This window comes from Salmo trutta, chromosome 6 (genome assembly GCF_901001165.1).
Source record: "Salmo trutta chromosome 6, fSalTru1.1, whole genome shotgun sequence".
Lineage (NCBI taxonomy): Eukaryota > Metazoa > Chordata > Actinopteri > Salmoniformes > Salmonidae > Salmo > Salmo trutta.
In genome coordinates this window covers 41,937,586-41,950,533 of record NC_042962.1, presented here as the reverse complement: position 1 = coordinate 41,950,533, position 12,948 = coordinate 41,937,586, and the positions used below count along the sequence as shown (strand labels likewise).

General features: G+C 43.1%; 1 protein-coding gene across 2 annotated transcripts in view; it reads right to left on the bottom strand.

The window, feature by feature from the left end:
* Positions 1 to 12,948, bottom strand: part of LOC115195942 (transmembrane protein 163-like) — a 45,591-nt gene that overhangs the window by 27,381 nt on the left and 5,262 nt on the right. For both annotated transcript variants that reach the window (XM_029756297.1, XM_029756298.1), the window contains exons 3-4: positions 6,777 to 6,820; positions 3,953 to 4,044 (exon numbers count right to left, since the gene is read on the bottom strand). In XM_029756297.1, the coding sequence (XP_029612157.1) occupies positions 3,953 to 4,044; positions 6,777 to 6,820 (136 nt within the window). The remainder of the gene's footprint in view (positions 1 to 3,952; positions 4,045 to 6,776; positions 6,821 to 12,948) is intronic.

Below are 12,948 nucleotides of genomic sequence, written 5' to 3'. Positions count from 1 at the left end.
TGTGTGAGAGAGACCTCCTAGAACTATGTAAAGTGTAATAACAGACTCTCCCTCACAACAAACCTGCCCAACCAACAGCTCAGCTGACTGAAACATCCGTTTGATCTTCAATGATCCTGCTGCTTAGAAAAGTCCCTTTTTTTGGTCTTGTCGACGTAAGGCAATTGGCATCAAGCACATTGCAAGATTGATTGTTTTGATATCAATGTCGCAAGATGCAAGGACTTGACAGAACTGTAGTTGACTAGACTGAGGACGCACGCAGTCATCCAGTCTGTCTACCCTTTCTCTCCTGCTCCGTGTGTCATGTCAGCAGGCGAATACAACAATATTCTTCCAATTACAGTGGAAGAAAGAAAATGTGCCGCAAATTCATGCTGCTCGCTCATTCGTCTCCAGACCTGGTCATTTAATTGTCCAGTGGCCTAGTGCCTTACTCCTGCCTGGCCTCTCCCCTGAGGGATCACACATACACACATTCACCCCCCACAACACACACCTAGGAGAGGCCAATCACTAGCTGCTGGGTAACAAACCTTTCCATTAGGATTCTGAATCAAAGCGATGTTCACTGGTACAACGGAAGGCTCATAATTAGCCTGGTTAAACCAGATTGAATGCTGCCCTCAAAATGGTGAAGTCAGCATTCAAGCTCGTTTAACCAGGCTATAGGCTTATACATCAGAGGCTCCATGGCGATCTGCATTCACCAAAACATCTGAGACTGCGGCGGATGGTGTCTATCAGGACGGAGGAAGAGGGAGGGGGGCGGCTTGCCAGGTCTTCACCTCCTTTTTGTTTCCCCTCTCTCCTGCTTCTTGCCGCCGATACCCTGGTCATTCATTCACACACCATAATCTGCCTGGGCAGAGAGCTCTGTAAATATTGTACATATTTTAAATGTATTTAAGTGTTTTTTTTACTGCATTTTTAAATAAACCTTTTGAGAGATTAACTGAACTATATGGTGGTGACCTATGTACTTGCAGGACTGATTATGGCAAGTCAGTTTATATTTGGCTTGGCTAGATACTGTGGCTAATATGATTTGAATGATGCCGCATCCGCTTTTGGCCTGCCCCGGTTCCTAGAGGGAAGTGGACTGAGGTGTGAGGGGACACAGATGCTCGCCTCGTAGGGGGCTTTTCTGGACTACTGCCAAAGGATGGAGGTCGTACTGCTACTTTTAGAGTCGCCGAAGCATCACCCAGGTGGGTGTTATACTTCTGATAGTGGACAAGCCCGCCTACCTACGAAAGAAGAGCTGTGAACATCGAAGACGGCGTGCCTGATGAAGAGCACCGGGGGCTGTCAGATGTTTTTCTACCTCCCTGCACCATCATTGCACCCTCCACTCAAGATACTACTTTTCCGAACTGCCTATCACATGAAGTTGCGGAAGACCAACACGTCATAAGAACATCCAGATCGGTATTTTATTTAAGCGAGAGATTCTATTTGTAATGAGAATCGCTATATCAATTTATTATTATAATAAAGAGCTCTGTCTGGGACAAAGGCCCCAGGTGAGACAGTTCTGCCTGGGTCTCGAAGGACCTGCCACCTGACCTGTCTACATGGGGTGGAGTTGGACGCTGGAGGAAACCACAATGTCAAATCACGGGATTAAAAAAACCCAAAAACAGACATGGTTTTTGGAAACATGCAGCATTTCACGTAGGATTTTTCTGCAGCGGTGGCAGAATTGGGGGGGTGCATTGCTACAAGCTTTAGCGCAATGACATGCTAGCTGTTCCAATAGACTTCGTCGTTGAGCCAACGACTATCCATTTAAAGTATGTCTCAGGAGAAAAATATATTTTCTGCAGCGGCGGCAACAATTTAGCAGTGGTGGGCGACCGCTGCTAAATAAATACAGGGGAAACATTCACGTGTGAAGTTTCACGGTATTTTTTTATTTAATCCCCACATTTCATTTTTCTCAAATGTTTATTTTTCACCACTTCCAGCTACAGTGCCTTAAGAAAATATTCATACCCAATGACTCATTCTACATTTTGTTGTGTTAAAGCCTGGATTCAAAGTGTATTCAATTGATTTCTCACCCATCTACATACAACGCTTAGTGAAAACATGTTATTTATTTTCGCTAATTTATTGAAAATGAAATACCTCATTTACATAAGTATTCACAACCCTGAGTCAATACTTTGTAGAAGCACCTTTGGCAGCGATTACAGCTGTGAGTCTAAGAGCTTCCCACAACATGGATTGTGGGACATTTTCCCCATTCTTCAAGCTCTGAAATTGGTTGATCATTGCTGGACAACCATTTTCAGGACTTGCCATAGATTTAAGTCAAAACTGTAACTAGGCCACTCCGCAACATTCACTGTCTTCTTGGTAAGAAACTCGTGTAGATTTGGCCTTGTGTTTCAGGTTATTGTCCTGCTGAAAGGTGAATATCTCCCAGTATCAGACAACCAGGTTTTCCTCAGATTGCTTGTGCTTAGCTCCATTCCGTTTCTATTGTATCCTGAAAAACTCCAGTCCATACCGATTACAAGCATACCCATAACATGATGCAGTCACCACTATGATTGAAAATATGGAGCGTGGTACTCAGTAATGTGTTGTATAGGATTTGCCCCAAACATAACATTTTGTATTGAAGACAAATGTAATTGCTTTGGTACATTTTTCAGAATTACTTTAGTGACGTTGCAAAAAGGATGCATGTTTTTGCAATATTTCGGTACAAGCTTCCATCTTTTCACTCTGGTTAGGATTGTGGAGTAACCACAATGTTGGCAGCCTTGGCAGTGCCAGGAGCCTTGGCAAAGAGGATTTGTAACCGTTTTAAAGTCACCATTGGCCTCATGGTTAAATCTGAGCGGTTTAGGAAGGACGGCTGTATCTTTGTAGTGACTGGATGAATTGATTCACCATTCAAAGTGTAATGAATAACTTCACCATGCTTAAAGGGATGTTCAAAAAATTCTCATCTACCAATAGCCGCCCTTTGCGAGGCATTAGAAAACCTCCTTGGTCTTGTGGTTGAAATTCACTGCTAAACTGAGGGACCACTATTATTTTGCACAGAATCCATGCAACACACGATCACAGCTTATTGTGAAATAGACAAATTACTAATCAAAATGTACTGTGTGTGCGCGCCTTTCTTCGTAACGTATGTGTACATTAAACAAATTCCAATTTGTTGTAGCTAACATTAGCTAGGCAGCTAACGTTAGCTTTAAGGTTAGGGATTAAGATTACGGTTAGTTAACACGCTAGCTAAGTGGTTAAAGGGTTAGGATAAAGGGTTAATGTTAGGGTTAGCTAACATGCTAAGTAGTTGCAAAGTAGCTAATTAGCAAAAATGCTAAAGTTATCCGTGATGAGATTTGAACGCAACCTTTGGGTTGCTCGACATTCGCGTTATACAGTATATTCACCAATCCTCCCCAACCAACCTCCATCCTATCGTTTCTATCTTAAGTTACCTACTGTCTTTATCTGTGATTGAAATGCACTGTATACAAAATCATGAATAGCACTATTTTCTTGGACTTTTCCTGCATGTGAACCTGAAAATTTGACTTTTTCACATGATTGAACTTGCAATTCCTCATATGAAAGTGACATTTTTAAATGTGGAGTTGTTTTAGTTTCACATGTCAAATTTAAGCTCAACATGTGAAAACAGCTAACTCACATGTGAAACTGCACATTTGACATGTCTTTTTTTGTTTGGGCGCACAGCCATTTACAGTGCCTTGAGTAAGGTGGAGGAGAGACAATGCTGGGGTTCTAATACTGTATACTACAGTCCCAATCCCCGCACAAAGAATTAAATGCATTGTAACTAATAATAACTGCAGCACCTATGCTGAAGAGAGCTTAGTGTGTGCTGAGGAGAACAGTGCTAGTATAATTTCAAGGCTGGGTCATCAAAAACAACAAATATGGTGGTGATATATCTACTCACATGTACTCCCTGTGTGCAGAGTGAACAGCGGAGGCATTACTATAGCGCCACACCACGATGATGGAGGACAGCACGTCCAGGGCGGCATCAAACTGCAGAGGGTAAACATCAACACTCACCAGCTTTTCAGCAGAAACCCATGAGAAATGGGGGTTCACTTAAATTGTACCCTTCAGTTATCCTCATCCCAATAACTCCAAGACCATACCAAATCTAGCCTAAATTACAAGTTTAGACTCCTAAGGCAGCAGGAGATATGGCCAGGCCCTTGTGGAACTAGTGTGTTTTTGAGATCGACTACATTGCAGTTGGTCTGCGCAGAATCATTCATCTACAAATCATCTTGCATTCCAAATACAGTGGCTTGCGAAAGTATTCACCCTCTCTGCATTTTTCCTATTTTGTTCCTTCATGGCCAAAAAGCTACATTTTAGTCTCATCTGACCAGAGTACCTTCGTCCATATGTTTGGGGAGTCTCCCACATGCCTTTTGGCAAACACCAAACGTGTTTGCTTATTTTTTTCTTTAAGCAACAGCTTTTTTTCTGGCCACTCTTCCCTAAAGCCGAGCTCTGCGGAGTGCACGGCTTAAAGTGGTCCTATGGGCAGATACTCCAATCTCTGCTGTGGAGCTTTGCAGCACCTTCAGGGTTGTTTGTTGCCTCTTACTAATGCCCTCTTTGCCTGGTCCATGAGTTTGTGGGCGGCCCTCTTGGCTGGTTTGTTGTGGTGCCATATTCTTTCAATTTTTTTAAGAGATTTAATGGTACTCCGTGGGATGTTCCAAGTTTCGGAAATGTATTTATAGCCCAACCCTGATCTGTACTTCTCCACAACTTTGTCCCTGACCTGTTTGGAGAGCTCCTTGGTCTTCATGGTGTCGCTTGCTTGGTGGTGTTGCAGACTCTGGGGCCTTTCAGAACAGGTAGGAATAGATTGCATGCATACATGCCATACATGACACTTAAATAAAGTCCACCTGTGTGCAATCTAACTAATTATGTGACTTCTGAAGGTAATTGGTTGCACCAGATCTTATTTAGGGGCTTCATAGCAAAGGGGGTGAATACATATGCATGGACCACTTTTCCATTTATTTATTGAAACAAATGTCAATTTGGACTATTTTGTGCATGTTCATTACATGAATTCCAAATAAAAAACTAATTTAAAATTACAGGTTGTAAACACCAAAAAAATTGGAAAAAAGCCAAGGGGATGAATACTTTGCAAGGCACTGTAACTAGCTTGAGCTCAAATGTGCCGAATACAACAGATGTAAACCTTACTTACAAGCCCTTAACCAACAATGCAGTTAAGAAAAGAAAAAATGACATAGCAGGTATTTATGTAAACATTTTTAAAAAGTAACAAAGAATTAAAAGAGCAGCAGTAAAATAATTGCGAGGCTATATACAGGGGGTACCGGTACAGATTCAACGTGCGTGAGCACAGGTTAGTCGAGGTAATATGTACATGTAGAGTTATTAAAGTGACTATGCATAGATGGCAATGCAAGTAGTCTGGGTAGCCATTTGATTAGCTGTTCAGGAGTCTTATGGCTTGGGGATAGAAGCTGTTTAGAAGCCTCTTGGACCTAGAATTGGCACTTTTGTCGGTTTTGTCGTGCCCTCTTCACGACTGTCTTGAACCATGTTAGTTTGTTGGTGACGTGGCCACCAAGGACCTTGACGCTCTCAACCTGCTCCACTATAGCCCCATCAATGAGAATGTGGGCATGCTTGGTCCTCCTTTCCTGTATTCCACAATCTCGTCTTGATCACGTTGAGGGAGAGGTTGTCCTGGCAGCGCACGGCCAGGTCTCTGACCTCCGTATAGGCCATCTCGTCGTTAATCAGGCCTACCATTGTTGTGTCATCGGCAAACTTAATGATGGTGTTGGAGTCGTGCAGTCATGAGTGAACAGAGAATACAGGAGAGGACTGAGCATGTACCCCTGAGGGGCCCCCCGTGTTGGATTTGTTACCAACCCTTACCACCTGGGGGAGGCCCGTCAGGAAGTCCAGGATCTAGTTGCAGAGGGAGGTGTTTAGTGCTAGGGTCCTGAGCTTAGCGATGAGCTTTGAGGGCACTTTATGTTGTTGAACGCTGAGCTGTAGTCAATGAAAAACATTCTCATATAGGTGTTCCATTCGTCCAAGTGTGAAAGGGCAGAGTGGAGCGCAATAGAGATTGCATCTGTGGATCGGTATGCAAATTGTTGGGGCGGTATGCAAATTGGAGTAGGTCTAGGGTTTCTGGGATAATGATGTTGATGTGAGCCATGACCAGCCTTTCAAAGCACTTCATGGCTACCGACATGAGTGCTACGGGTCGGTAGACTTTTAGGCAGGTTACCTTGGTGTTCTTGGGCACAGGGACTATAGTGGTCTGCTTGAAACATGTTGGTATTAAAGACTCGCCCAGGGAGAGGTTGAAAATGTCAGGTAAGACACTTGCCAGTTGGTCAGTGCATGCTCAGAGTACACGTCCTGGTAATCCATCTGGCCTTGTGAATGTTGACCTGTTTAAAGGTCTTACTCACATCGGCTATGGAGAGCTTGATCACAGTCGTCCGGAACAGCTGATGCTCTCATGCATGTTCCAGTGTTATGCGCCTCGAAGCGAACAGAAGTAATTTAACTTGTCTGGTGTACCAGGCTCATGTCGATGGGCAGCTACTACTCTTTATGTGATCAAAATCAGTGATCCTGTGCCTCACCTTGCTCAAACTGACCTCAAAACACACTGATTGTAATGTTAGTAATGACATCTGCCCTATAGCACTCAGTAGAAATTAAAATGCATTTTAAAAAGTACCTACAGCGAATCCGAAAGCCGAGGCACTGTGTCTCATGAAGGAAACAGCTGGGAAGAGAAACAAAGAGAAACAAGTTTTACTATACATGAAGAACATTCATACATGAAATATCAGTGGTACTGTTGTGAATGACTTGAGAATACCCGTTGCACACCAAACACTGACTGCCGTTTAGCTCAAAACCAACTCAGCCTACCAGTAGTCCCTGGAGTCAAACAGTATTTGTTGTCTTTTAACTACTTTAGCTGCACTTTATTGAACGTCTGCGACAATGGGACCGATAGAATAGTCCCAAAAGTGCAAACCCCACCCATCTGGCAGTCCAAAATAACAAGACAGGCTCAATTAAATGCTCAAAGTAATTAAACCCAGGTCTTATATGGCGCAACAACAACACTTAGTTACATTCATCAGGTGTAGTAGTAAGATATAATGCAGTGCTAGCGTTCAGCATCCACACCGTTGTCAGTTCACAGGGTTGAGTACCCCACCAGTGTACACAGCTGTTTGTAATGTAGCCTCAGACTCTGCGAACACATACAACCTTACCCCAGAGTGATTACCATATTCAGGACATGAAATCATGGAATTCAAAACACATCCAACCCAGAGGGATTACCCAGCACTGAAGCCTACGCAATGTCCATACTAATGCAGCCCAGGCTAATGACAACTAGCTTTGCATTCCAAAATAATGGCATCCTATTCCCAATTTAATGCACTACTTATGACTAGGGCCCATAGGGCGCTAACCTGTCCCTCAACGTCAACAAAACCAAGGAGCTGATCGTGGACTTCAGGAGATAGCAGAGAGAGCACGCCCCCATCCACAGGGACGCAGAGGGTGAAAAACTTCAAGTTCATCTGCGTGCACGTCACAGACAACCTGAAATGGTCCATTCACACAGACTGTGGTGAAAGTGGCGCAACAGTGCCTCAACCTCAGGAGGCTGAAAAAGCGCCTAGCCCCTAAGACCCACAAACTTCTAAAGATGCACCATTGAGAGCATCCTGTTGGGCTGTATCACTCCCTGGTATGGCAATTGCTGTTAAATAGTCAACACTAACCGGCCTCCACACAGTACCATTCCCTGAACTTAGTCACTGTTACTAGCCGGCTACCACCCGGTACCTTTCAAGACCGTCACTTTAATAATGTTAGAAGAATGGGCAAAACGAGTGATCGGTGCCATGCGCGCCGGATCCAGTACATCAAACATCCACCCTCCTGAGCTTTTTCTACGCACGATAGTGTCTAGGGTTTCCCGAGAATGGTGCGACAAACAAAAAACATCCAGTCAGCAGCAGTCCTGTCAGCTCGTTGAGAGAGGTCGAAGTAGAATGGCAAGAATCGTGCAAACAGGCAGGCCACAAACAGACAAATAATGGCGCAGTACAACAGTGGTGTGCAGAACGGCATCTCGGAACGCGCAAATTGGTGATCCTTGTCACATACGGGTTAATTGCAGCAGACAACCACACTAGGTTCTACTGCTATCAGCTAAAAACAAGAAGTGGCTCCAGTGGGCACGCGATCACCAAAACTGGACAATTAAGGAGTGGAAAATTGTCACCTGGTCTGAAGAATCCAAGTTCCTGTTGCATCATGCTGATGGCATTGTCAGGATTTGGCGTAAGCAGCATGAGTCCATGGACCTATCCTGCCTGGTGTCAACGGTAAAAGCTAAAATGGTGGTGGTGTACTGGTGTGGGGGAATGTTTTCCTGGGACACGTTAGTTCCCTTGATACCAATTGAACGCCACAGCGCATCTGATCATTGTTGCTGACCAAACCCTATAGATCATCTTTAGGAGGAGTTGGAATGGGCTGATCGCAGTATGAATGTACCGCTGTCCAATCTACAGCAACTGCACGATGCCATCGTGTCAGCATGGACCAACATCCCTGTGGAACCTTGCCGACACCTTGTAGAATCCACACCCCAAAGAATTCAGGCTGTTCTGGAGGAAAGGGGGTCCGACCCTGTACTGGATGGGTGTACCTAATAAACTCCAGAAATGTAGAAACATTTTCCACTGGCCTAGACACAATACTGTATAATTATGTTTTTACAAATGAATACAATTAAAAGCTGAAATATCTTGGGTCAATGGGTATTCAAGCCCTTTTTTATAACAAGCCTAAATAAGTTCAGGGGTAAACATTTTCTTAAGAAGTCACATAAGTTGCATGGACTCATTCGGTCTGCAATAGTGTTTAACATGATGTTTGAATGACTACCTCATCTCTGTACCCCACACATACAGATAATTGTAAGGTCCCTCAGTCGAGCAGTGAATTTCAAACAGATTGAACCGCAAAGAGCAGTAAGGTTTTCCAACGCCTCACAAAATTGGTTTAAATATTTTTTTTTAAGTCGATAGGGTTATTTTGCCTAAACCTTTAGGCCTACCTATCAAAAACGGAAAGCTCCTTGAAAGTGTGAATATGCCAGGCCTATTGGGCCTAAATCAGTTATGGCCTATTGTATAGATAATAGAACAAAAAACTTGAGACCAGATTTTTTGTTTATAAATACTTTGCTATAGTTACACACTTAGTTACCCACCTCGTTCCTTTCTGTTAGCATGTGCATGTAGTAAAAACGTCATCATGCTTTCGGGATGTGTCTTTTCAGATTGATTTCAATCATTATTTAGTTGTGGACACTACATCACTGAACTCCCTCCATTGCTCTTGGTCTTCATCTTTGTAAGTCACCTTGATTTTGCACCTGTGCGTTTTATCAGTTTCTTTATGAAAATATTTAGCTAACGCCATAACAGTAGCTAAAGCAGCACACAAGTAGACTACAAATGGATGCTGGGTCATGCCCTGAGCTCGTGAAGTGAGCGCTACTGGAGCAGCCGAGAAGGCCAACACTCCAGCCGTCGGGAATCTCGCTCCGCGCCCTAGTCAAATTGGGCACGCTACACTCTGCTCACATACTCTGCACTGGATAGAGATATATATATATTTATATTCAGGACTGACATTGCTCATTCTGATATTTCTAAATAAATAAAAAAATTGGGATGTGTGTATTGTTAGGTATACTGCACTGTTGGAGCTAGAAACAAGCATTTTGCTGCACATTTTAAATATGCATACGTAACCTATAAAATTTGATCTCAGGGTGGACACTAGCCACAAGGCCACTGAGTTGGTGTGTAACTGCAAAGTGCAGTGAATATATTCAGTAGCCTATATCCCTTGTAACCCCGGTCCCCCCTAATCTGCATAGGATGTGCTCATAAATGCTTCAGAGATAAAGTTATGATAATGCATGCATTTCATCAAATGCTCGCAGTCAAAGAACAAATACTGCAAGCATCTTGTTCTTTTCCTGTGTTTGGTCCAGACTGCGTTCTCACCTGCAGTGAACTGCACCAATGGAAACATCCGAGACCACACTTTGAGAGAACCATGTGCGTTGTTTGGTGCGCTCCCAAGTCCAGCTAGTTCAGTTAGTGTTCACATCAGTCCAAACGAAGGGGCTAAACGCAACAGAGTTTGGAAAAACTGCTCCAAACCAAATTTGGTGTGAAAGCCCCCTGGGTACTTTGATTTGGCCTTTCCACTACAGTACCATTTTATTTAAGAGAGCAATAATGACAAGACCAATAAGGCTTTTATTATTCTAGGTAGTGTTCATTAGGCACCAAACAGAAGATAATAGACTGAAACAGGGAGGGACTACCTGGACTTGTCCAATAAGAAACTATAATTTAAAAATGATTTAGCTTGCATGCCCTAATGAACAACACCAGGTTATCTTTCTGAAGTCCTCCTGGGGTGTAAAGCCCCCATTCCATTTATCCGTCTAAACAGTGACACACGGTGGGTGACAAACAGATCTTTCTGGGTCATCCCAGTCCATATGTCAAACCTCCCACCCTCCACTTATCATCACGGTGACAGAGGCTGGCACATCACCCTGACAGAACACCAGCCACACCGAGAACAGAAAGACTACACCCGAAATAACACATTTTCCCCCTATATAGCACACTTCTTTTGAACAGGGCCCATAAGGCACTATATAGGGAATAGGGTGCCATTTCAGACACAGCTAGGGTCTCCGTGTGACAGAACAGATTAGGTTAGTGACCAGTTGTTTACAATGAAGGCAGAAATGATCAATTCTCCTCACTTTGTCAAGCCAGATCTCAGAGAAAGGGTTTAAGAGGGCTTAAACCAACACAGTAAAGGCATCCATCTAAGTGCTGTCACTTTACTCGTAGGTATCATGGTGTAACAGCAGTCACACTGCTTAAGTAACAGTACCGCTTACTTCCTCAAGAGCCCACACTGATATTCAATGTTTGATCCTCTGGGTGTTTCTCAATATGCATTCTCCAAGGGCGTTCTCTTGAGTACGTTCTTGTGAGGATGAGAGTGTGGAGAATGCATAAAAATGTACATAAAGAAAATGCAACGTTCATAATTAATCAGCTATATGTGAATTGTATTAATCTAGCTTTACATGTGTAAAAAAAATTATAATACATTCGACCTAAAACAAATGTTAAGGTAAATGGCCAGCGTTAGCTCCAAATTCTTTGTGGGTAGCTAGCTAGCTACACATTTTGTCAGTCTAGGCACAGAGGTTATTCTATGGAGTTAAACAGACCATAATTAACACATTATGGTTAGTCAGGCATCATATGAGGAGATGTGGGCAACTTCTCATTCCAATGTCCGAGTTCTCACGTCAGCGCAAAACCAGCCGCCATTGACTTCAGAACATTTTGCGTCGTTTTTTTATGTGGTTGCGTCATATTACGTCAACAATACTGGGCATATTTCAGTTGACGCTTGCGTCGATGCATGCTTAGAAATATGTACAAACGAAGAACACATCTGAGAATTGCCCTCCATGTTCCGTTTCTCATACTTTGATTTTGACTCATACTCCGACCTGTCCCGTGGTCCAATTTGCGTGTTCGGGGCATATTGAGAAACCCCTCGTCTCAAACACACGTAACTTACCTATTGACACGCCTTAACCAGCTGCACCACCGGAAAGCTAGCAATTCAATGGCTCAGGCAACAGAACGAGGTGGAAGAGTTAGTTTAACCAATTCATCTTGTTTACGATGGGGGGAAAATGTAAGAGCACTCCATTTCTTGAGGAAAACAGTCATATTGTTGGAAACAAACAGCCTAAAGTCACATTTGTTTACTTTCTAAGCTATAGCACACAGCGACAACACTAATCTCTGTCTGATCACATACCTGCTGCACATCTTTGTCTTTCTCTCTTCCACCCTCTGGCTCCATCTACTCCGGTCACCCAGAGTGACAGACATCAGAGCAGATGGGAGATAGGTCTCCGGAGAGAGTGACAAGTCAGTCCCTTTCCACATTATAGACGAGTTCTTTGGTTCCTCAACCACTCCAGATTACTTAATTTCTGTGTCAATTCTCTTTGTAAAAGTGTCAATACAGACAGGATCTGACTGATCAAATCCTTTGTAGCATATTCTTTGACAGGGATCACAGATCTGACAAAAATATGATATGCAAGTGTTAAGATATACCCATGTGAAATGTCCAAGAGAACACCATCTCACAGTCACAGGAAATATGTCAAGAGTGGAGAGTTTAAAAAAAAATTTAAAAAAAATATGCTAGCTCTGCCTAGGTTTTGAAAGGAACCTTGAGGTTCAAAGATCGAATATGGGACAGTGGGCAGTGTCAGAAAATACACTGGACAGAGAAGCTACCCAGACAGACCATTGTTGCAGTAGCAGCATGTGGGTTAAAATGTAAAAACTTTAATTGCTGGGGAAGCCAAGCATGAACGCAATATTACAACCTGTGTGTTGTGATCCTTGTGTTTGTTCTAGAACCTGTAGGTTCATATGCCTTGCCACTATGATATATACTGTAGGCCTAAGGCAGAGACAATAAGACAGAGTGGCAGAATAAATTCAACCACAACTTTGTTTCATCACAAAACCGGAAAGCAAAATCTGTCCACAAAGCATATTGTATGTAACAAACAGTTATGACCTACAGCATGGTCAATCAAGTTAATGTTTCCTACATTTTCAGACTACTAAATAACTTGATTTAGAACCACGGAGAGTTACCACAAGTCGCAAAGAAAACAGGGGCTGCCTCCACTATTCCAGCACCATTAACTTCCTCAAATCACCTATGCTTAGT